Here is a 24,963-nt window from a genome sequence, read left to right on the forward strand (position 1 = left end):
ATATAAAAATATAGATAGGGACCCTTGACAATTTTACTATGATTTTTGACAATAATAATATGTCATGAAGTTCTCAAAACCCAAAGTGAAGTTATCAAGGGTCCCTATCTGTATTTTTACAATTCCAAAGTCTTTTTTTGTAATTTCCCCAAAGGCATATTCATATGACTATCTTTTATTATTATTATTATTTGCTATGGATAGGTATTTTTTTATTGGAGGTAATTTTATTTCAGACATTATCAAACACTAAATGTGAGTATCTCTATTAACGAAAATTTAAATATTGATTCGTTACGTTGTGAGGACTAACTCTTTTTTTTAAATCCAACCTCTATTGATGAGTGCCCTTTCTTGTGTGTTTATTTATTGTTTTGCTTATGCAAAAGTGGTCCTCATAGGTCATAACATCTCGACTTCTTAAAAATATCAAACATACAAAATGAGTCATTTTGGAGATCCTGACATTATAATTTTATTTTATTTTCTTTTGAAAAAAATTAAAAGAAAAGCACATGAGTAAGTCTATTTGAATTTTAACTTTTCTTAGGTTTTTTTGAGCCAATCAACGGATCAGCTAATTTGTCAGTAGTTCACTGTCCTATAAACTCTATATTACATATTGAAACTCAGAAAATAGGAGATATATAGTACAAGTCTGGAAATATGTTTATTTTGAAACATAATTGTTTTATATCGATATTGAATTGGAAAAATTGGCAGAAGTTCCATCTGTTTAAAAATTTTATTGGTCAAAAGGATTTGAATTTGAGTATCCATATTTTCTATGTGTGAGATCTTGCAAAATATTAATACTTTATATGTATGAAAACACACACACACACATATATATAATAGGCCATTCTAGCCAGTAATATTTTTAAACAGGGACATTTAAATTATTTTTCCTATTGGACTCAACTATATGATGACCAATCCTTTTCTTTCTTTTCTTATTCCCCCCCCCCCCAATTTCAACATAGGCTGCTGCAAACGATGCCAACCTAGCTAAATTGCCTCATTTAATTTTCTAGAAGAGCCTGTGATAATAATATTTTAATTATTTCTTGGCTGCCTTAGCTAAATCTAATTAGGTTGGAATAGAATTTCTACGTAGTCCATGACTTGCAAACAGGGAAAACCAAAGCAGAAGAAAACACAAATTTGGATTCTTTAAAGCCTGTTTTGTCCCTCATGAAAATTTCTTTGTGAAAATCAAGTATATAATTCCAGAATTGAACCTAGAACATTCGAATAAATCAATCTTACATTTGATTTCACACTACGCTCAAAATGACTCTAAAATTCAATGCTTAGTAACAGAAAGCCTTGTCACGTTACCAAGGTTTAATTACATTATATGAATTGCACAGTGCCATTATAATAATCGAATATATTGTGTATCAGAATTAAATCTGGAAGACACAATAATCCCTTTACTATATGAAGACTCTAGTGGATCTAATTCGTAGAATTATGATTTATTTCTGCAGTACCACGTATATATTGACATATTCATCTTCACTTCCCGGCTCCATGCTTTCAAAAAGTGCATTTGGAAGTACTACCTCCGATCCTTAATATAAGATCCTATTTGACTTTTATTTTGATCTTAAATATAAGATCTTAATCTATTTTGTCTCTTATATTTATGTATTTTTTTCCAAGGTATTCATTCTAATAATTGTAGTTCCAGCCAATATAGTTGATTAGTAAGGATATTTTAGGAAAGACAACACCTATTTATTACAAATAATTAACTTAACTTCTGTCATTAATCTCCTCAAATTAGTCAACTGGGTCTTATAATTAGGACTGGAGGTAGTATATGTTTAGATCGTGCCACAACCTTGAAAGTAGGCACCAATCTTTGCAAACCAAAGCTGATATTGTGATTCAGATAATGATGATAACGACATATTTCAGAAATAAATTTATCTTTCCAGCTTTCTGCATAATTTACCGGAATATATAGTAACTTTTCTGTGCAATTTTCACAAGACAGACAAAACAAAATTCAATTACAACCATGTAATGAGACCAATTACACAACTTGAACACTTTGTGCCTACACAAAAACCTCGTGCTTTTTCTCTTGTTGTTATCATCACAAGGCTCACTGGTAAGGCATGATCCCCACCAGAGATTATGAAGATAGATAAAAGAAACAATGATCAAATCCTAGTATTATACTTGTGAATGACTTCCCTTGAACACCGTGGTTTGAGAAGAAGACTTGGAAGGTGTTGTTGCAGAAATGGAAGCCTGAGATATGAATGAAGCTTTCTTGGGGAAAGAGATGAGTCTTTGGAGAGGGCAGAAATTAGGGCAAATGGCCTTCAAGTTGTGCAATGCACAGCCACAGTTTTTATGGTATGGCCTTCTCTCAACCTCCATGTCTTGCATGGAAATGCTTCCATTGAACACAGTCCGAAGCAACATCTCAGCTGCTCCACTGGCCATTCTTCCCTCTTCAATAATCTTCTGCCCGATCTTACCTCTCTTTCTCTCTCTATATATATTTGGAGAATTGAACCATGAATGGAGAAACCAAGAAGAAAGAAGGGTTGTCTCAAACTCTCAAAGCTTCCTCGGAGATTCCAAGACAACTTCTGTGTTGTGTAATTGTAAAAGAAGGCAGTACTTAAGTGGGAAGCGAATCAGCGACATTATAGATATTGGCCTCTCTTAAAGAAGTCTCTCTAGGAGAAGGAAGGAGAAAGAGAGGAGGAGACTTGTGAACAAAGAACAAGCTAATATCTGTCTTGTAGTGTTAATTGTTGTTAGAGGTAGATGGAAGTTTGGGGAATTCAATGAAACAAGCAATGGGTTGGCATAGAAATCTCAGAGAGACAAGTCTGTCTTGACCAACTGGATTGTTTAAAGTGGATGGAATTTTTTAGGAATTTTGTTTTGTATTAGTGGGCGGCTTTTTCTTAGCCCTAAGGAAGCCATATATATCTATCTGTAACGTGACAGGGTCCAAGTCTCCAAGATGATTGTAGGTGGGGGGCGGGTCAATGCCAGTTCTAAATAGATGTGTTTTGTGTGATGTGTTGATTCTCTTTTGTGATAGTCCAAATGACGTGAAACGAAATATCTTTCTGTAAGTAGGGACGCCGACCCACAAGAAAAGAAAAGAAAAATCTTTCTTAATCTCTCTAACTAAGCATCAATTGGTTTGATCTTTCTTAATGTGATGATTTGAGTTTAAGAGACTTGTCCAATTAAATGTAAACTTTTTAAAAAAAAAAAACAAAAACCTTCAGATCTTTAGAGAGAAAAAAATTAATCTGCAAGTTCGTGTAATTTTATATAATTTTTCATTACGTCCTTATAATTTAACATGTTGAATCCCTGCAGTTTTTTTTTTAAAAAAATCATGTCTTTATAGTTTCATTTCATTTTTAATCAAGTCTCTGCAAAAAAAAAGGGATATAATTAAAAATCAGAACTATGAAAATTTGATAAAAAAAAATTAAAACCATATCTAATTGGCAATTTGCAAAATGTTTACCCCCTCTCTCTTTTAGGGCTGAATGTGTATAGTAATTGTACTGTGGTCACACATTAGATAGATATTTAGTTCCTTTTTTTTTTTTTGCCCTTTTTGTTGCCACATATTTTTTAGGGTACGACATTTTACTGATTGTTTAAATGCTGTTTTTTGTCTGTTTGTTTTCATGTTCTGCCCTTTGCCATGTGGGCAGTCAGAAGGATTTAGCAGCAAGAACTTTTTTTTAAAAAAAAAATTGTAGTCAAGTAAATTTTTTTTTTTGGTAGTTGTCTGATCGATAATTTTTTCAATGAAAGATCGTAAACATTGATCTATAATAAAAGAAAAGCTTGAGGTTAGTAATTCTTAAATCTTGATATTTGATCTTAAGAGTACTCTAAAGCACTATAATCCTAATATATCGTTTGGTTTATAATTGAAATGTTAGCGAATTTTTAACACCCAAAAAATATACCTTGGCTTGTGATTTTTTTTTCAAATAAATATATTTCGTGTGCAATTATATATATAATTTAGTAAAATATTATTAGCGGTCTAGACCGTTAATCTCATATAGTTAAATTTCCACAAGATCCTAACAATAATTATTCTAATATCTAAATTGATAAACATATAATACCAATTAAATGTCCATGTACGCACAAACATAACATCAAGTTTAAATTATCTTATTCATTGTTGTGAAACTTGTGAATAGACTTACAAAACCGTGTTGACAAACTTTTAAACTCATGCTCACTGTGAATTTGGTTAAACTTATGAGCTAGCTTATCGAATTTATCGTTTTTACGTATTTAGCTTATAAAATTGTGTCAACTTTTTTTTAAACCCGTGCTAAAATTTTGGACCCGGTTATATTTAATGACATCATTTATAAATTTTATAGAAATTTCTTTATTGAATGTAGTAAATTATGAATATCAATAAATTTAATTTTAATTACTTAAATTTAATATATATTTAAATGAAATTATTATCATTTTTATATTTTTAATATTTAATTATAGATTTTTAACACCACTTTATTAATAAAAGCAAACTCTTTACATTCTCATCACAAATTTGTTTAAAATAGCGAGCTTGGCAACCTTTGATCTTATTCCAATATGATTGATAGGTGGGATTGTTCAGATTGAAACTTAATTAAAACGTTGGCCAAATAAAAGATTGAAACGTAAAAACTGCAATCAATGGCATTCTTTATCGCTTGCCCTCGGCCAAATAAAAGATTGAAATTTAATGGCATACTTTATCTTGCTCTCACGTTCTAATTTCTGTAATACTCCCTCCGTTCCTTATTATAAGAGACAAATAACTAAATTACGTTGATCAAAAAAATAATTAAAATTAGTTGAGGACAATTAATGTGTAAAAAGTATAATGTTTTTTCCAACAATGCCCCCATTAATAAGGAGAGAGAGTATGAGAACAATTAAATTATTAAAAGAAAGAGAAGTGGGAGGGAGAGAGAGTCTGAATTGGAGACAAAATAAATAGGGGTAAAATAGGAAATCAATACAAAAAAATAGAGACAACTTTTAAGTGTCTCTTATATATGGGAACATGCCATAAGCATCAAATGTCTCTTATAATAAGGAACGGAGGGAGTATATTCATAATTAAATTTTGATCTCTTTAATTTAATTTTCTAGATTGGATCTTAATTAAAGAGTATTAACTATTAAATTATAATTTGTGGGCCAAAAAAAAAGAAAGAATTAAGACACCTTCGTATGGTTAATTTCCGGTCAATCCAGACTCAATGAGGTTCAATGGCCGGTGCATTCAACAAAAATAGTGCCGGCCACATGGTCACATGCCTATCATCTCCTACCGCGACAAAATTCCTTGATACCCTGATCAAGGGCCCAAAAAAACAATTCAAGATTTTGGTCCTGAAATAGTGTTTTTTTTTTTATATCATGAAATAAGCTTCCAAGCATCGAAACCACTGATCTCAACAAGGTTAAATTGTAGGGGCTAAATCCTCAAAGTTCAGATTAAGCTCACTAGAAGATTTAATCCCAAGTTTGGAAAACTTTCTAGCTTCAACAGTATGCCAGTAACCTTTACACCTACTTGTATGATCCTGCTGTACTCCAATTTGTTTGCGAGGTTTCGATGTTAAGAGAATTAGAACTTTCCGTTTAATCATCATAAAAAATTACAAAAAATCTTAATCAACTTCTGAATTGGATTGTTCAATGCATCTGAACGAGAAAGAGCCAATAAACAAATAAAGAAATTCAATTAGCATCTCTACAAGAAATGGAATAGTCAGATACAAACACCACCAGACTTAGAATCATACAAGAACCCTTCATAACCTTACAGATCAATCAAACTTCACTTGCTATTGCAAAGATTGAAACGAATTAAGACCTAAACTGAACTGAAATAAAGAAAAGAAAAAGGAAATCATACTAAGCAGAGAAATTAATCTCGAACCTTAATTCACAAAACCCTTATGATACTCCTCCTTTAGTCGCAGATCTACGAAATCCAGAGGAGGCCTTCCAGCAGCTGGAGAAGAAGAAGGTGAGGAATGGGCAGAGAAAGCGGCCATGACCAAACTGCCTTCACTCCACGACCTCCGTATGGGATACGAAACATTGCCACAGATCGGCACTTTGCTGGTGGAGTAATTGCCGTTGTGGAGGGCACAACCGCAGTTGCGGTGGTAAGGCCGCCGCTCGATACCGTTGTCGAAGCCAGAGATGCATCCTTCGAGGAGGCACCGGAAAACACCGTCAGCGGCGGCCATATCCCCTCGCCGACAAGAAGGCGGGTTCACGATCTGTCTCTAAACGGTCTTCTTCTCAGTACTAGAGCTTTCGTTCTTCGAAGACAATGCGTATGGTGGGGGCTCTATATATATAGAGAGATATTAATTACAAATACAGGTATCTATGGGAGAATTACATTAGCGCAGGCCAGCGTGAGGAAATTTTATACTCGTCCGGTCCTTATTATAAGACCCAATTTGACTTTTTATTTGGGCCTAATTATAAGACCCAATTCATTTTCTCTCTTATATTTATGTATTTTTTTCCAAGATAATCCTTCTAATAATGATAGTTTTAACCAATATACTTAATTAGCAAGGATATTTTAGGAATAACAACACTTATTTATTATAAATAACCAACTTAACTTACTTCCTTAATCTCCTCAAATAAGTCAATTGGGTCTTATAATTAGGACCGGAGGAGTATTAATTTTATTTTCTTGGGAAGGCAACGAAAAAGGGGCAGTCGTGGGCGGTAAGCGGCATGTGCGCGTTTTGAAGCGACGTGGAAGCCGTGTCTTGTTCGTCTTTATGAGAGACCTTCCCCCGCCCCCCCGGTGTTTTTGTTCATTTTAATTTGGAGTGTTAGGCCTCCTTATTCCCATCTAATTTTCAACTAAAATATATTTTCTTAAATCTTATTTATAAGATTTTATTGTAGACTATAAATAAGATTTTATAGTTAGGATCGAAAACAATAAATACCTATTTTCTTATTTAATCACATTCTTCTTCCCCTATTCATTCCCCTCGAGACTTGTGCTTGGATTAATGTTTGTGAGAATAGTTTTTATTCTAGCTGAGTTTTACAAACTAAAATTATACTAAAAGTAAATTAGTGAAATATGATTTATGTTTGTATAAAATTTTATAATAAGGTCAATCAATATAAATTTATTTGGATGATATAGGTTTTGAATGATCAAATTTCAGGAGAAATTTCTTTAATCTTAACATTACTTTTTATAAAAAAATCATTTTGTCTAAACATTATTCCAAACATGATAATCCTAAACAATCCGTATGACTAACAAGTTGTTTGGACTAAAGTTGGTAAAAATAGCTTTTATTCTAATAACTTTTACAAAATGAAATTAGGGTAAAAGTTAATTAATATAATGTGCTTTATATTTAGATAGACTTAATGAAAAATTATTTTAACTTAAACTTGTTTGAATGATATATTAAAAAGGTGATATAAAAAAATTGAATATAAAGACAAATAAAAACCAGAAATTGGAAAAGATTGTTTTAATTTTAAATTTTAAGTTTTGATTTAAAAAAAAAGCCCCTAAAATTATGTCAATATAATTTTTTTGGGTCTAAGTAGCATTTTTCTTCAACCGATTTTTTTTGAAGCTTCATGCACTCATGAATTTACAATAAAGTGGGATCATTTTCGTAGGCGTCTAATTAATTAATTAACGTTGTAAGGAAATGAGAAAGAAACAAACAAGGAGGTCGAAGTTGCCCACAAGTCACTTAAATTTAAAACACGCTTCATAATAAAAACAAAAAAAATGGGAATTTCGAATTTCTTGCTTAAAACAATGTATTCAAAATTGAGCCAGCTATTGTTTTATCGCCTGGTGTCAAGTTGTGTCTGTTTTGAGTACGGAAACGAAGAATTTATAGCCTAATTTTGCAATCAAATTCATGCCACACCAATATCTTCAACAATATCCCGTTTATCATTACATCCGTTTAGAATGACTTATAAGTAATTTTTTCATTATAATTTATAAAATATGATGTAGGTATGTGAGATAAATTTTATTCCAACCTATATGAAATGTGTTCATAAATGATTTTAAATGTTAATCTAATCAGGGCCGCAGTCTTTAAAGCTTAATCTACTGAATTTTTTTTTTCCCAGAAGGCAAAAGGTCTGAAAAAACTCAGGAGCTTCATATAGAAGGCCATTTTTCATTAAAGCATTGGATTTTTTTTTTGGGCAATACCACAAATTAGGTGGATTCTCTTTTTTTTTTTCAATTAAGGGAAATTTGATGTTTTCATGACATTTTCCCACCAAGTGTAAGGGAAGATCGGTTTCAGGAGGAAAATGAATATCAATTTTTGAAGACCAACCAAACATGTTAAACACGGGAAAGTAAGTTATTTTCCTTTTTAGTCTACCAAACAAGATATTTGGTTTCTAAACGCAAGTAGAAAATGTTGCTTTTTTCTAAACAGAGTAATTCCAATTTGATTTTCTAAATCCATTATCCAAACAAGCACGTCTCGGTGCAGTTGATGATTCTTGTTTGTCACCTCTAGGTCAATCTTCTTTTAATCGTGTCTTTTGTTTTACTCTTTGCGTTTGACATGTCTTTCTTAATTCTTTACTTTTTCTTTCTTATTTTCTCAGACGGGAAAATTAATACTAGTAATTTAATGAGGGATGAAATATCTAAGTGTATTTTCTCTCGCTTTTCTTTAGGGGATAGCCTGATGAGATGGTTGGGCCTCCGGAGACTTCCATCAAAACCATGAATTTTCTCCTACTTTTTCATTTGTTTTTACTGCTTCAGATTTTTAGTATAAAAACTAATCGATTAATTTAAGTAGGTTAAAAAAATTAGTAAGGTTAGTTATTTATAATAAATATGTGCTGTCTTTTGTAAAATACCCTTATTGATCAAGTGTATTGGTTAGAACTATTATTATTATAAGAACTATTTTAAAAAAAGATAAATATAAAAAATAAAATAAATTAAAAAATTATATTTAAAATTAAAATAAAAATTAAACAAACAGCGGAAGCAGTAGTTTGAAGTTTGAACAACTACGTATGATTATTGATGAAGATGCCATTCTTTCAATTTGGTGGAGGCTGTCTTTATTAATTTCCAATAATTATACCACTTTTCCAGCTTCTTCTGCACTGTCTATTTGGTACAGATTCTGCGGTTACTTCTCTCAACAAATTCCCTTAACACCACGCATGGTTCTTACAACAAACAAGTCTAAGCCTCAAATTTGTAATTAACAAGAACACTTTAATTTGGCCCCTTACTAAGCTTTTAACTTCCCAAAAAAAAAGAGGTTATATTTACAAATTTTACTGATTAGAAGGATCTGATAAAAAGTACAAGTATTTTGCAAGATTTCATATGACAGAAAGTGCCAGTATTTCAATTCGGATCCTTTTAGTTAATAAATTTTTTAAATAGGAATTTTTCGTAAATTTCCTAAAAACCAAACGACTTTGGCATGTTATACAAAATTTGAAAATTAAATAGCCCATGTATTGCTTGAAGTGGGAAGAATGAATATAATTGATTTTGTTTAACAAAAATATGACTTATAAAAATTTAATTGAAAATTTGGAATTAATTAAGCGGTATCCACAGTTACGTAACGACGCTGAAACTTCATGCGTTCACTTTCATTCAAAAGCCTAAGCAGACAGTTGGCCTTTCAACAGTCTACGCCCAACTGCCCCAATATGATGGAGGCAAAAATCTAACCACTTTCGGCTTCTACAATTAATACATATTTTATTAATATTAATGCCCATTAACTTTATATTACTGTACTTATTTTTTTATAAAAAAAATTGAATGCTATAATCATACAGATTGCCTGCTATGATTATAACACACAATTTTTAATTTTCTATTGCTTATATCAAGTTGATGAGACCAATAGCACATTGACAATTTTGAATAATTTTTTACCAATACTTGCAACATTATTCATGACCACTCAATATACTAGTAATGGGCATGGCATATGAATAAATATAAATTTGGAATAAGGAATATGTATAATAATCTTAAGAAAAATGATGCTAATATCCAAAAGATTGATGTAATAATAAAATTTTCACTAAAATATAAGCTGCAAATGTCAATTCACGCATTTGTAAACATGAACATCTCAATTACAAATTATTGAGACTTAGAAAACTTAATGCTAACTGACAAATGACACAATATAAATATGTGAATAATTTTGTCTTTATTTATGTAAAACTTATTTATAAATACTTACATAAATGATACTAAACGGGCATTCATATCCCCCGCTCGAGGGGGAAGATCAGATGCCTGACCAGGCAAAATTAAATAAGCAAGGAACATTCTGCAGGCCGAGGCAAATAAGGCCGGATTATTCTTCGGGTCGGTCGCCCCGGGGGAATTGGGTATTTGGTTGATCCGTCTCTCTCCCAAGGGCCAAGAGGCCGAGGCTCATTCCGCAACATCGGGGAGCCGTACACGTCAGCCTCTGAAGCCTGGTTTCTCCTTGAACCACCGTTGAACTTCGAATCAACGGTTCAGGTTCTGCTCACCCCTAGCGTGTCGGTGTCACCTCCCTTACCGATTTGGAAACATACCTTAGTATTCCTCACCAGACGAAGCAAAATCTCCCAGACAAAGACACAGGCAACCATGGGCGGTGGTAGCAGAAGAAGAAGATCCAATAATAGCAGTAGTGGCAACAAGCAGCACAAAAACCACAGAAGAGGATCGGCCTCATATTTCGGTAAAGCTGACCTCTTTGTTGATGGTGGCTTTTTGTCCGATTGGCAGCTTCCTTCAACTTCGTCGCCCTCCAACCGTAATCCAGGTCCTCTTTATCTTTCTATCTGGCCAATCATTTTGTTTTTAGGATGAAAATTTGGGGTGGCAAACAATGGATTTGGAAAAAGGATTTGTCTTTATTGGATTGTGCTTACACGGGGGGGAGCGGTGGGGTTCGGTTTATTCATTTTCTACTGATCAAGACGGGGCAAATGGACTTGAGGCTTTTATTTCTTTCCGATTTCTTCTCTTTTATGCTTTGTTTTGTTTTTTTTGTTTTTTGGTTGCGCGTGAATTGCAGGCAAAAATGCTGGCTCAAATAAAAAATCTGGTCCAAAGTCTGGGAATGTTGCTACACCAGAGGCCTCTGCGTCTAGAAGCAGAACTGGAATATCTTGGGGGTCTGCTATTGGATATATTTATCCTTCAGTTAATTTACAGGTATGCTACGCGGGATAAAAGCCTTATCTTCATGCATATTTCATTCATTATTCAAACAAAAAAATGGTATCATTTTTGTTTGAGTTACGCTTGAAGGATTTCAGAAGGCAAGCAAAATTACGGTATTCTGTCAATGCCTTTTGAGACGAGGAAGATATATACATATATTCCTTTGTTCTAGTCTGCAATTATTGGTGAAATGATATACTCTGTTCAATGGGCTCTAGGGAAGTAAAGCTGCACTCTCATGATGTGTGCCCATGAATGAGATTATTTAGATATGCTTATAACTATCCTGGAGGAAGATGTTTGATGGATTCTATACTGGATGAGTTATAAGTTATGTATGTCCTTTGTCTTGAACAGATGTGTTTATCTTATGCCTCTAGTTAAATGTCAAAGTGATTTTCTTAAAGTTCAGATGGCAATGTCCTGGTAGCTTCGCAATAACTTGCATGCATTTGATTCTATATTGATAGGAGGTATCATGCACTGGGAACAACAGTGAAGATATTGAACTAAATCAACTGCAGCCTTTGGATTTGAAGGATTTCAAACACAATAATGTTGTTGTTCATATGGATCAAGCGCCTCCTTCAAAACCTAATGATGTGGAATATACTTATAGTTATGGTGCGGAATTTGTTTTAGGTGATTGCTCTCACAGAGGATTGGGTTTCTCCGAAGAAGAAGATGAAACCCCTAGTGATATTGTGGCATCCACTGAACAGACTGAACCCCAGTCAACTTCAGTTCTTGACTCATTGACCCTTGACAAGGATATTCATTCTAATGAGGATATCAACTGTGAGCTAAGCAATCACATGACAGCAGACTCTCCATCTAGGACGCCCTCTATGAGAAATTCTGCCTTTCTCTCTGTTGGAGGTCTTAAATTATATACTCAGGACATCTCAGATAATGAAAGTGATGGGGATAGTAATGCTGAGTCTCAGGACGAAGAGTGCCCAAAATGTTATAACTCGGAAGAACTAGATGGGTCAACTAATAGCAGTAGTTCTGACGACACATCTGACAGTGATTCAGACATTGATGGAGAGGTTGCTGAAGATTATTTAGAAGGAATTGGTGGTAGTGATCACGTCATAGACGCAAAATGGTTGCTAGAACCAGCATTGGATGTTTCAGATGATGATAGTTCTTCTAGCAGTTGCTATGATGAAGCTTTGGAGAAGTTGGGTGGAATGGCCCTCCAACAAGCTTCTGTGGAATATGGTATGAAAAAAGCTCATCCATGGAAGAAATGTTCTGCAGATTATAGGTCTCAAGGGTCGAGCACTATTTCTTTTGGAAAGAAGCATGCTGCACGGTTTCCTCATTCATGGCCATCGCAGATTCAAAAGAGTAAAGCCTCCAAAAGAATTCATGGTAATATTAAAAGCGACCATCTATTTCACACATCCAATGTCTTTTTTTTGATTAATCTAGCTTCTAGATTTGTAATTCAGGTGAATTGTCAAGTTCATGGAATTTGCATTTTTACCTTTTAAATACCAGAAATATTATATTTTGACATTATATTGATGATTTAATCATTTAATCACCCATGTTACTGCATAAAAGTAAGGACCTTCATGATGTTGAGTTTCATATTTTGGGATAGCTAGGTGGTTGGACCATATAGTGGGGATTGGAAATGACTAGGTGAATTGTCGGGTTCTTGTATCATCTCTGAGTTTCCTGTCTGGGCTAAAAGGTTTCAAGAATATTATGTCAGATTGCAAATCTTTTATTTTTGAAATTTTATGGTGGTTCTGGAAACCATGAATATTAATGCTGGATTAAATGACTTTGTAGTGGGAAGTTTTTTAAAATATTGAAGAAAGAGATGCAAGCATTCATTTATACACATTAATCTCCATTCTCCCGTATGCTTATGTTATGAAAAGCTTAAAAAGAAAGCAAATATACTTTTCTGGTTTTAAACTTAGTTTGGTGGCCCCCCCGGGGGGGGGGACAATTTGATGGTATTAAGGATTTCTTATGTATTGTTGAGACATATTCCTTGCAGGTGAAAAGAAAAAACTTAGACAAGAAAGAATAGCTGCCAAACGCAAAGTGAGAATGCTACGTCGTGGGGTTGATCTTGAACGAATTAACTCGGTAAGGGAAAATAGGAATCTATTTATTTTTAATTTCCCATCTAATTTCTTGGTTATGTTTGCCCGACAGTATAATCAGTATAGTCTTCTGTTGGCTACACCCTCGCTTTGTTTTATATTAGACATAATCCCTATGTAATTGCCTGTATCAATATTGGCCCATTTCTAAAATCACATTTATTTCTTCATAGTTTATGTTTGGCACTGCAAGTGTGTCTCTTAGATCTGGTGATACTCCCCCTCCCCCTAAGCTTGTTTCCACCATTTTGGCCACATAAGTATCTTGAATTTTGGTGTATGTAAGGAGTTGTGACTTGGAAGATTCCTTGTAAATGATTGAATTTTGGGTGTGTTTGCATCACCAAAGTAGCTTGTTATTTGGTTAGGATTACCACTAGCTTGTATGCCTTTTATTTATTTATTTAGTTACTTTAGGTCTGAGACCTCTATTCTCCAAACGTTAGAATTAAATCAGGTTTTCTCTGTTAAAAAAAAATCTGTTAGCTATTGTGTTCCATTCAAAGCATTTCCAGAATTTGATTGTCAATTTAACATCTCTGTTCTCTGTAGAAACTAGAGCAACTTGTTTTGGAGGAAGTAGATATGTTTTCCTTTGAACCTATGCATTCTCGGGATTGTTCACAGGTATTATTTTCCCCTTTTTCTCTCATCACTTGTTCAAGCTAGATTCATTATTAGCTGTCTATTATATTCTGCAATGGTCAGATTAAGTCTATTATCATCTGAATTGCATGAATCATTTTCTGCGCAAGTTAATGGCGTGGATCTTTGGTTCAAATTAAGTCTCTTTGCTTGAGTAAACTTTTATTCTAGAAGATTCTTCGTTGCAAGCAATATGTCTTATCGCCAAAAAAAAAAAAAAGAGACACTTTATAGGGTCTTTAAAGTACTAGACATAGGGGCTATAGATGTGGATACATCATACACGTGTGTGCGCAACGTATATGTGAGATGGATGGGTGCATGTTGACTTGGGCATAAGCAGGGTCCTATAGACCCTACCAATCAATAAAGCGGTTGGTTATTGCCTACTACTACTCAGTTTTTTTAAAACATTAGAAAGTTTTATTACTTTTTAATAGAAATAATTTAGAAATTAATTAAAATTGCTAACATGCACTCACCGTATGAATATCTGGAACTTTTTACTGCTATTACCTTAATAAATATACATTATATGAGACGGATTAGCAATTCGAAGCGTTTAATTTGTCTAGGCTCAAGTGAATGCACTTCCTTTGGGTGCATCATGTTTAAATCCTACTTTTTAGGTGATTCTAATTTTAACGTGGCTACTGGACCCACAGTGAGGTTTATTTATCTCTCTTGTAATTTCTGTTCCCTATTCTGCTTGATGTATCTTGGCTCCAGAGTAATGGTTTCTGCTTTAAATGATTGACATTAGGTGCAACGCTTAGCTGCGATTTATAGTTTGCGTAGCAGCTGCCAAGGTGCCGGAAAAAAGAGGTGATAGTCCTCCCATATTCTGGTAGAAGTTAATTTAGTTTTTGTGAAATGTTACAAATCAAGTTTGGAATGTGGTTTCAGATTTGTGACAGTACAGCGAACACAGTCCACATCCATGCCATCTTCAAGTGGGAGACAACGGTTGGAAAAGGTTCTGTATTATTGCTAGTTGTATCTCGATATTCAGTCTGTCATATATTGCATGTGTTTCTCTTCCTTGTGTTTTCACCCATATTTTCAAACATAGAACTAAACAAAATGCAAAGAAACTGACCCAGCTACTTCTTTTCATTTTCTCTCATACTTCCAACCCACTCAGATTACATTAAACTTTGGAACTCCCAATTGAAGTTTTGGTGTTCATTGGACCCCTCCAAGAACTCAAGCTTTTATGGATAACTATGTATTTATATATGCATCTACTTATAGCTGATACTGATTTGCTTTTACTTAAATTTAGTTGATAGGAGTTGATGATGAGGACGCGGACTTTTCTGTGATTGACTTTATGAATGATAAGTCAGCGAGTGGAAATAAAAAAATGGGAAAGAGAAATTCAAGGAGGAATGTCCTGAGCCCATCAGAGAGCAAGACATCAAAGCATCCAGCTGGTCAAGGCAGCAGCAAAATGAAAGACAAGAAAGGAAGTGGACGGAAGGTTTCATATGCAAGTCAACCCGTGTCATTCATAGCAAGTGGTGTTGTAAATTCAGAAGCTATGCAGATTACAGCTGCAGATTCTGAAGAAATTGATGGCACTAAGAAGGGCATTATTAACTCTGCTAATATAGGTTCATTTGAGGTACACACTACTGGTTTTGGATCGAGAATGATGGCTAAAATGGGATACATCGAAGGAGGAGGTCTGGGGAAAAATGGTCAGGGTGTAGCAGAACCCATTGAGGTTATCCAAAGACCCAAATCACTAGGCTTGGGAGTGGAATTCTCTAGCAACCCTCCTGTTGAGCCAGCAAGGAACAAGTCTTCTTCAAACATTGGCTCTTTTGAAAAGCATACCAAAGGCTTTGGATCAAAGATGATGGCTAAGATGGGTTTTGTTGAAGGTATGGGATTAGGCAAAGATTCACAAGGTATCACTACTCCATTGGCTGCCGTCAGGCGTCCCAAGTCCCAAGGACTTGGGGCCAAAGGCAGGTAGTTTTGCTTGCATGCCATTTGTTTGTTGGTTAAGATTGTACCTGCCGGAATTAAAGAATGGAGTCAACTCTTTGTTCTAGATCTATTTATGATCATGCACTGGTTACAACCTTTCTAGGTTACTTTTAGTTTATTTTGTCATGACGACGTTTGAAATCATCATGCTCAATCTAAATTGGATCATATGTGTATTAGAATGTTAAAGTATGTCCTCTCATACTATAACAATGAATAGTCAGAAAGATAACCCATGGCGTATGTCAATTTTACTTACTAAAATTCATCATCTTTTGGCAAATAATGATTTCTGGCCCGAATCCAGATTCTGCAACTACTGCTCTTATCATTACTTGAAGTTACCATCATGACGTCTCACTCTGACCCTTTGCATACCTCACAAACCTCACATTAAATCATGTGTCCAACGTTATCTTAGAAGAAGCGTAGTGGTGGGGTGATCAATTAATGTCTATACAAATTAGTGATGTGAAAATACTCTTATTAATGGGAAATTGTGTGTTTGATTTCGTTTGTAATATTAAGCAGTTAGTATTTTCCCTCTAAATCCGGAAAAAAAAGAAAGCAAAATGGTGGCGGTATCGGCCGTCAAATGGAAATTAGAGTAATATGAACTAATTGCCAAGTGAAGGGTTTCAATCACACAAACATTAGTTTTCATTTGTTTCTTCTTTCGAGTGGAAAAGTGGGATCACGAGCAGTCATCACCATGTCAGTCAACTTAAAAATAACCATAACAGGATCGAATCATGTTTGGTCAAAAACCTCGTCGGCACAACCTGTACTTCAACTGTTTCTTCTTCCTTCTTCAAATCTAATGAACATCACGCAAGTTGATTTTCGGCAGAAAGTGGCATTTCCTAACAAAAACTTGCTTATTGCCTATTAGCTTTTTAGAAATTACTTTATAGTGTTCATTGTTAAATAAGTACGTGAGAAGAGTTTTATTTTGATTTGTATGAAAATATTTTTTTGAGTGCTTATGAAGTTTTTCCAAACACTTTATAAGCACATTCACGCGAGTTGAGAGAAAACTCTCTTTCACAATAGCGTTACTATTATTGCAAACAAGCACTAAGAGATGGATAAACTAGAGGCTAGATTTCCCACAGTTGGAAACTCCATCCTGCATCCTCATCTCCTAAGGCAAATTAGACTGGGATTTTATGTATTTCTATTTAATTCTTCATAACGAATATGAAAATAATATCAACCAGGGTTGAAAATTCAAACATCGGCTTAATACTTGTGGCTTGGAACAACCAGGGCTTGAAAATAACAAAACTTGAAAATGATCGAGAATTTAATTAGGCGAGGCACGTATCATTAGTCCCACACAAAATTATAACTAAGAAATTTCTTCAGGATAGTTTTCTTATTTGATAAGGAAAATCTTAAAAAAATACTCCTAAAATTTTAACATATCAAATCAGAAATAATTATAAAATTGTGTTGTTATATGCTTTTCAAATGTTGTTAATCGCTATTAAAGTGAAGTAAATAATATTGATTTGAAATTTTAAAATTTAATTTTTTTTTTTTTGGAATTCAACCTATTTCCTATGCGGCGTACATCAAACTAGAAGCATATGTCTCTTTTTTTTCTTTTCCTTCTGAACGACGAAAAAATCCAACTTGCATCCCAAGAAAACAACTTGGACGAGGAACTTTTTCTTCTTCTTCTTCTACTTGACAGGTTCATCGTAATACGAAAAAAAGTTTATTCTTGAAAGAAAAAGAAGGTGGAAAAAGAAAACCGCAAGAGTAACAAACAAAGCATTGCAGTTTTTATATGGGAACAATTACAACAAGACTCCCAAAAAATATATATTAAAAAGTCTTAATAATAACTTAAACAGCCTGGAATGTTAAGTTTTAAAATAAAAAATAATAATTTCTGAAACTTATTTTATGATTATTTTTTTTAGAACCCCATTTTAATTCTCCTATTTATATACTACCTTTTTTATTATAAATGTAGAAGCTATATAATTTATAAATATTAGAAAAATTAGTTAAAATGCTTATTAGTAAAAATGTGTTTTTTTCCTAATATATCTTCTTTAATCATTAACCCAATTAATGAAAAATTTTAACATATGTAATTACTAGGTTAAAAAATTTACTAATTTTTGAGCTCTAGCTAGTATATTCATTATAGAAGGAAGTAATTAATTATTGTTGACATTTGGCTATAATTTATAGTTAAAGCTAAAAATATACGTGATATCTGGCCTAATCGGCAATATGTTATAATTTCTTGTTGCCTATATTAAATTTTACATATTTTTATTTTCCTTCATGGTTGCGTGGACAGAATGAAATTCAGTGGCTTTTGTTACTCCTCGGTGTGAGTGACTGGGAGCCACCCGAAGGCCTCCTTCTGCTCCTTCTTCTAGCTTCCTTCTCTTTTGCTGTGCTGTGAGTATCTTTCCCTCCAACTTTCTCCCTGTGTCTCTGGGCGACAATGTCATCCACCTCGCTCTGTTCATTACACTCCTCTACTGTCTCTCCTTCCCTCTCCTTGTCTCGATTCTCTCCTACTTCTTCTGCTTTATCTTACTCTGATCCATGTCTCTCTCTCCCCCGGCTTTCCCTCCAGACTCAACCTCTCCGCTCGCCCAACCTCTTCCGCGTTACACATTTGAGAATAAACCCAAAATCCAAGGTTGGTTTTTTTTTTTTTTATGTTTTTTTCGTTAAGCCACACTGGTTTTGCTTTATGATTCATTGATTCTTGTAGTGACATGCAATCATAGATTCATAGTCACGTATTTGATTGTTGATTATGCTCTGTTTTCTTTTCAAGACGGGTCTGAAATTGAATTGTTCGATGAACGAGCCATTGAAGGTCATGATATCAGGTGCGCCTGCATCGGGCAAAGGAACTCAATGTGAATTGATTGTCCAGAAGGTACTCGCTGCGCGTAATTTTTATACGATTTTGGGGTGCTTGAAGGCGTGCAATAGCTATGAAAAGCCTTTTCAACTGATTGTTTTAATTGGTTCTTTAGTTTGGATTAGTGCACATATCAACTGGGGATTTGTTGAGAGCCGAAGTCGCAGCTGGGTCAGAAATTGGAAACAAAGCAAAGGAGTACATGAATGCTGGTCGCTTGGTTCCAGATGAAATCGTGAACGCTGTAATACTCGAATTGCTTACTTAGAAGTTCCTTCCTAGTTGATTTTCGAAAGACTGAATTTGCTTCGATTTTTTGTAGATGGTGACAGCGCGATTATCTCGTGAAGATGCAAAACAAAAAGGGTGGCTTCTTGATGGATACCCTCGGAGTTTCGCCCAAGCAGAGGCTCTGGAACAAAACCAGATTAGGCCTGATATCTATATTGTATTAGATGTATGTGAACCGTCTCATGCTGCTATCGCTTCTGATTAATTGTTTTCTGATTATGCTTTCCTAAATCTTCATTCTTGCAAAAATTCTTCTGCAGAATCTTCGACTTTTCATATATTTTCTGCAATGTGGCGAACTCTTTTATTTCTTCGGCAAAATTATCGGCCTTTCTTGCTAATATAAACGTCCAATGCATCCTCAGCATCAACGGAGTATTATATTAACTGCTGCTATGAATGAGATTCATAGCTCTACAGAACAAATATTATATTGCTGCATCTTTCATTTTACATGTAGAAAGTCGGTGCTATTGCAGTGTTGAGTCCGTTGACTTATCGCTAGTGTTTTGATTTTCCAGAGTTACATTTTTCATTTAGATACTAATGAATAGAAGTAGGTCTATCTTCCTTGCTGAGTCAATAAGTTTTCTAATACTCAGGTTCCTGATGAAATTCTGATCGACAGATGTGTTGGCAGAAGGCTAGATCCAGTAACAGGGAAGATTTATCATATAAAAAGTTTTCCACCAGAGACTGAAGAAATCAAATCAAGGCTAATCACCCGTCCTGATGACACTGAACAAAAAGTATGATACAAATATATTAATTCTTGTAACCATCTCTGTAAGCAACTGAACATATGACATGTTTACAGCTTTGTGATTTTAGCAATAGAAACTGTTAATTATTTTTAGAGTAAATCACGCGATTCCAAAAATAGAAAGGAGACAAGTAACTTTGACAAAATTCAGGAGAAGTGTAACTTATCCTTATTTTCATTTTTCCCCCCCAAAAAATTGAGGAGTTATAAAGGATCAGTTCTTTGGCAAAAAGAAAAAAAATAAATAAATAAAGGATCAGTTCATGTAGAAGTAGCCTTTTTTAGTTGCTTTCTGATGCTTTCATTACCTTGCGGTGGCATTCTTAAATCATGCTAGCACGTATTAAGATCACTTTGATTTCCTTTTTTTCCTTTTTATTTTTAATTTACAAGCATAAGATATCCTAATTTCATCTTAGAGGAAGAGCATGATCCAACAATTAAGTAATCTATCTGGAGTGCCTTGTGTATAAATATATTTGATTCTTTTCAGGTTAAGTCCCGGCTAGAAATATATAAGCGAAATGCAGAAGCTGCTTCTTCCACTTACTCACCCATAACAAACAAGGTTCTTGCATCTTGTTAAATTTTATCTGTGTATCTTAACCAGATGAATCAGTGGGAAGTTTATTTACTAAACTATCTTTGGTTGACATGCAGATTGATGGAAATCGCCCAAAAGAAGTAGTTTTTAAAGAAATTGACTCTCTGCTATCACAAGTGCAAAATTACAAAGGGAAAATTATAAAACCAGGTCTGTATTTTGGACATTTTTTGGTTGCATAAGGTATCCATGAGATTATTCTATGAGAAGGCAGTCTATAGATTGACAATCTTGACATGCTATTTAGTATATTGTAACCTCTATTTTCTTTAATTATTTGCTTGTGTATGATATAGTGAGAGTACCCACTTACCTCCGTATCAACAGAACTTCTTAACGGAGTGCTTAATGCTTATAGCATTTTGGGCTTCAGATGTGGGGTTGATGTGCTACAGAAAAATGCGTGTAAGCTTTTTTTAAGATTATTTATTAATCAATTTATTGATTGATTTCTATGTATCAGAAAAGTCGACACCTGATATAAAGAAGGGGAAGGAATCATTAAGCCAGGTAGATGTTATAAATTGCGAGTGGTTCTTTTTTTCTTTTTTCTTTTGCATATTTTTCTTTAGTAATTCTATGATACCCTCTTTCCTTTATGATTTCTTATTTCCTTTATCTTGTTACAGGATAAGTGGAGAGGAATTCCCACTAGACTAAATAACATTCCCCATTCCAGAGAGATCAGGACATATTTCTATGATGATGTACTGCTAGCCACAGAGAGGGCTGTAAAAGATGGAAAAACTCGGTTGAAGGTTTGAAGTCGCCATCAGCTTTATATGTAATCTATAACCATGTTAATGCTTCATATCATTTCCATGAGTCTAAATCTATGCATTATCTTTGACCATTGCATTTTGGGTCCCTGAGTCCTATGCATAATATCAGATGTATAAAAAATTAAAATTAAATTATGACGATTCTTTTTGCTCACAGCATTCTTTTTTTCTCTGACGGACTATTAACATAACTGACTACTAGGTTTAAGTGTAGTATAGGAAGGTAATAAGAACATGGTATAGGAATAACATTATGTTGTTATATTGTTTAACACAATTATTGACAATGCTGACACGTACCTGATTTGTCATGCCAAACCAATTAGGTGGACATCAACATTCCCGAGCTGAACCCAGAAATGGTATGGAAATATTTTTTTCTCTTTATTTTCCCTAAGCTTTTCGTCACCTGACAATATCTTCTATGTGCAGGATGTTTATCGAATTGGTACTTTGATGGAACTTGTTCGAGCTCTTGCCCTTTCATTTGCTGATGATGGGAAACGTGTTAAGGTACCTAAACCCTTGTTCTAATATGAACTATTTTTGTCATTTGGAGAGTAATTGGATATCTATTATACAAGAGTTCTTATTGCTTAAACATAAAACCATCATTAACATTTCCTTGCAGGTTTGTGTGCAAGGGTCAATGGGAGAAGGTGCTCTTGCTGGAATGCCACTACAGCTGGCTGGAACCCGAAAGATTTTAGAGTTTATGGACTGGGGTGATTATGGGGCAAAAGGGACCTTTATTAAGATTGGTTCCATAGGTAAAATGATGAGCACAAACTTTTATGGATAATGGTGATTTAGATTCCATCTTAGCATTTGACATAACTTTGCTTCCCTCCATTTATTTGCATATGGTTATTCATGCGCCTGCGTTTAACTCAAGACATCCTGACATATTACTACTATGTGCGGAAAACAACGAGAGAATTACATTTTTACATCAGTCTGTACTCAGTACTGCTATATCAAAGCACTTGTTGTCTGTCTCTGACACAGTCACAAATGAACTGCAGACAGCTTTGTTTACATGTTTGTATTATAAATGGAATTATCCATATGGATTTTTCCTTTTGTTAAGCATGATCTAGTTTTACACAAAAAAGTACTGTATAACTTGTGAGTTTCCAATCTCAGGAGCTGCAGAGGTTGATGAGCAGGATGACATGTATATCTTGGTAGCTCCTCAAAATGCTGTGGGGAATTGTATTATTGATGTAAGGACACGAATGGAATTCTCATAAACATGTCCTGGAGACAGCATTTACTCTGCATTTTCTTAAAGGAACATGTTGTTTCTTTCAGCTTCATTTCAACTTCTTTTTCATTCTTTAATATTTCGGTGGTTAAATATACAGGATCTAAGAGCGATGACCGATGCTGCTAAACACAGGCCTGTTATCCTAATCAATGCTAGGCTTAAGGTTCAGTTCCTATTTTCCCGTTGCAATTTCTTTCCTGGGATAGTTGCGTGACTTGCAAATTCTTTTTAAGATCGTATTGATTTGTTACTGCTATTGATAAAGTTAACCTGATATTGATGAATCTGGTGCCAAGTCTTGAATTCATAAAATGCACAGTTGACCTAATCACATGGAATATGGAAGCCTCATGGTGTGCAAGTGTGAAATATCTGTGGTCCAGATATCTGAGTTTTATGCCGCAAAGTGCAACTGCATTTTAGTAATCTCCCTGCAACTATGGAAAACTGAAACATTTCTGGATTTCTTTGCAATCAGGATTTGCCAGGCTCGAGTGGTATAATGCAAGTAAGTGCTGAACCAGGAAGCTTAAAGCAAACGTTTTTTGGTTTTAAACATGATATTCTAACTTTGCCTTCTCACACAGACCATGGGACGAGAGCAAAGACTTGAGTATGCAGCATCATTTGAAAGTTGCTACTTCTTTCGGCTTCTCTATTATGCAGGAACTCAGTATCCCATAATGGGAGCTCTCAGGTTAGATGGGAATCTTTGAGATTTTAGCTTTTAAGGGTTTGAAAAAAGAAGAAATCATTGGACCAACTACCATCCATGTCTTGACTTGCTTCATGGTGTGGCATCTCAGAAAGAGAGCTTTTTTGTTTTGTCATTGTAAGTTAGAAAACTGTAGAAGAAATTATACAAAATACTTTTTAAGCTTTTGAGATAAACAAACCTGTAATTGAAGCTTCATCTTATTATGGCAAAAATTAATGTATTACATTTCGATTCTGGAAGAGAAAACTTGAACCCTGGAATTTCGGAGTCATAATGATGAGAGGGTTTGCCATGAGCGACTTTCATTCTATATCTAATGATGAAAGCTAATTCATTTACACAAAGAAAAGACTTCTGTGACAAAGCTCAAACTCATCAATTTTTACCTTGTAAATGCACTTCTTATGATTTAGGATGACTTATCCATTCCCTTACGAGCTTTACAAGAGGGTAGATGAATCACATCGAAAGGAGAAGTATGTCCTGCTGTCAACATTTCCACAAAGGCCTACTACCGATGAAATTAATGACGCATTCCAAGGAAAACCAAGGTAACATCACGCATGTCTAGTCCTCATTTGCCAAAATTTCCGACATCATTATCTTGACTTTCTTCCTTAAAATTAGAGCTATTAAAAAAAAAAAAGCATTCCATTTAATAGTTTCTTGAACCTCTTGCAGGGCTGGAGCTAGGAAAGCTTCTGGGATTTGGTTAGTAACATATCATCCTGAGTCTCAGTTTACAATAACGAAATTATTTCTTTTTTGATAGATAATATTTTAGGTGAATCCATTCTTTTCCTCCGTTGACACAGCCTGTCTCTTTCTTAGGGGCTTCTTGAGTGGCATTCTTTGAGCACAATGAAAGCATATGGACTGTTCCTAGTGGAAAGTAGAAGACACCGTAGCTCCTACGTTTCCATTAAGTCCACCTGATTTGTCATGAAGAGTGATGATATTTTGCTGAATAGTTTTAGGGAAGTGTCATAATCAGAGCTTGTACCGATTCAATCTGCAGTTTGCAACTGAGAGAACACGAGAGTTGAAAAAAGGGAAGAAGGTTTCCTTCTTCATATTATAAATGCTCTTGTAGCAACTTGTATAGAGGGAACTGCATTTATCATTTCTACGCTTTGACCAATTAGAGTTGGGATTGCGTAAGAAGTGAGGTATAATTAATTACTATAACCCTTGTACTCATTTAGAATATATATATATATATATATATATATATGTATATGATATATGCAACTTTGTTGGGACCTTATTCAATGGCTGTAATTGCGCCACCACAGTTATCTGTCATTGAGTTTCTTCATTTTCAAGACTTGACTTCTTCTTATCTCTTCTTTTATTTCTAAGGTTTGTATCGCATTCTTTTAGTTCTGACTTATCTTCTTCATTTGGTCCCACAAGAGCCAAAGTCTCAGACTTTAGTAATCTCTTTTATTAACATTGACGGCTGAATGCTACTTGCAACAGCCTCTTAATTAGCCCCTCTCTTCCCACATCACAGCGCCACCTTGATTAATGAATAATTAGGCTAAATTATTCTTCATGCTTATATAATTTTT

At 34.4% G+C, this 24,963-nt stretch overlaps 3 protein-coding genes across 6 annotated transcripts; 2 read left to right on the top strand and 1 right to left on the bottom strand.

Annotated features, from left to right (window-relative positions):
• Window positions 1-5,743: 5,743 nt before the first annotated feature.
• LOC114713520 (uncharacterized) lies at window positions 5,744-6,412 on the bottom strand. Its single transcript, XM_028898195.1, has one exon. The coding sequence runs from the start codon at window positions 6,279-6,281 to the stop codon at window positions 5,967-5,969; it is 315 nt and encodes a 104-aa protein (XP_028754028.1). The 5' UTR covers window positions 6,282-6,412; the 3' UTR covers window positions 5,744-5,966.
• A 4,010-nt stretch (window positions 6,413-10,422) lies between these two features.
• LOC114713519 (uncharacterized) lies at window positions 10,423-16,341 on the top strand. 2 transcript variants are annotated; one of them, XM_028898191.1, is made up of 8 exons: window positions 10,423-10,880; window positions 11,136-11,275; window positions 11,755-12,664; window positions 13,308-13,399; window positions 13,969-14,043; window positions 14,825-14,886; window positions 14,968-15,037; window positions 15,347-16,341. In XM_028898191.1, the coding sequence occupies exons 1-8, from the start codon at window positions 10,703-10,705 to the stop codon at window positions 16,043-16,045; spliced, it is 2,226 nt and encodes a 741-aa protein (XP_028754024.1). In that variant the 5' UTR covers window positions 10,423-10,702; the 3' UTR covers window positions 16,046-16,341. The 2 variants fall into 2 exon arrangements, with proteins under 2 accessions (XP_028754024.1, XP_028754025.1); XM_028898192.1 differs by having other exon boundaries at window positions 11,758-12,664.
• Window positions 16,342-18,431: 2,090 nt separating this feature from the next.
• Window positions 18,432-24,731, top strand: LOC114713521 (adenylate kinase 5, chloroplastic). 3 transcript variants are annotated; one of them, XM_028898196.1, is made up of 19 exons: window positions 18,432-18,730; window positions 18,872-18,976; window positions 19,077-19,205; window positions 19,284-19,418; window positions 19,855-20,001; window positions 20,509-20,583; window positions 20,676-20,769; window positions 21,083-21,129; window positions 21,249-21,377; window positions 21,728-21,763; window positions 21,834-21,914; window positions 22,033-22,171; window positions 22,548-22,627; window positions 22,769-22,834; window positions 23,150-23,179; window positions 23,259-23,368; window positions 23,803-23,940; window positions 24,071-24,100; window positions 24,221-24,731. In XM_028898196.1, the coding sequence occupies exons 1-19, from the start codon at window positions 18,530-18,532 to the stop codon at window positions 24,243-24,245; spliced, it is 1,797 nt and encodes a 598-aa protein (XP_028754029.1). In that variant the 5' UTR covers window positions 18,432-18,529; the 3' UTR covers window positions 24,246-24,731. The 3 variants fall into 3 exon arrangements, 1 of the variants encoding a protein (XP_028754029.1); XR_003737346.1 differs by lacking the exons at window positions 24,071-24,100; window positions 24,221-24,731 and having other exon boundaries at window positions 22,991-23,179; window positions 23,803-23,825; XR_003737347.1 differs by lacking the exons at window positions 23,803-23,940; window positions 24,071-24,100; window positions 24,221-24,731 and having other exon boundaries at window positions 22,968-23,179; window positions 23,259-23,337.
• The last annotated feature ends 232 nt before the right edge of the window (window positions 24,732-24,963 follow it).

This window comes from Neltuma alba, unplaced genomic scaffold (assembly GCF_004799145.2).
Source record: "Neltuma alba isolate B1F8T4 unplaced genomic scaffold, ASM479914v2 tig00011430_pilon, whole genome shotgun sequence".
In the NCBI taxonomy this organism is placed as follows: Eukaryota; Viridiplantae; Streptophyta; class Magnoliopsida; order Fabales; family Fabaceae; genus Neltuma; species Neltuma alba.

Excerpts from the sequence above, each read along its gene's own strand:
- LOC114713520 (XM_028898195.1), bottom strand. The coding sequence starts at position 6,281 with ATGGCCGCCGCTGACGGTGTTTTCCGGTGCCTCCTCGAAGGATGCATC.
- LOC114713519 (XM_028898191.1), top strand. The coding sequence starts at position 10,703 with ATGGGCGGTGGTAGCAGAAGAAGAAGATCCAATAATAGCAGTAGTGGC. Across the intron at positions 13,400-13,968 it reads ATCTTGAACGAATTAACTCG|AAACTAGAGCAACTTGTTTT; the intron begins GTAAGGGAAAAT and ends TGTTCTCTGTAG. Across the intron at positions 14,887-14,967 it reads CAAGGTGCCGGAAAAAAGAG|ATTTGTGACAGTACAGCGAA; the intron begins GTGATAGTCCTC and ends ATGTGGTTTCAG.
- LOC114713521 (XM_028898196.1), top strand. The coding sequence starts at position 18,530 with ATGTCATCCACCTCGCTCTGTTCATTACACTCCTCTACTGTCTCTCCT. Across the intron at positions 22,628-22,768 it reads TGGGGAATTGTATTATTGAT|GATCTAAGAGCGATGACCGA; the intron begins GTAAGGACACGA and ends TTAAATATACAG. Across the intron at positions 23,941-24,070 it reads GCATTCCAAGGAAAACCAAG|GGCTGGAGCTAGGAAAGCTT; the intron begins GTAACATCACGC and ends AACCTCTTGCAG.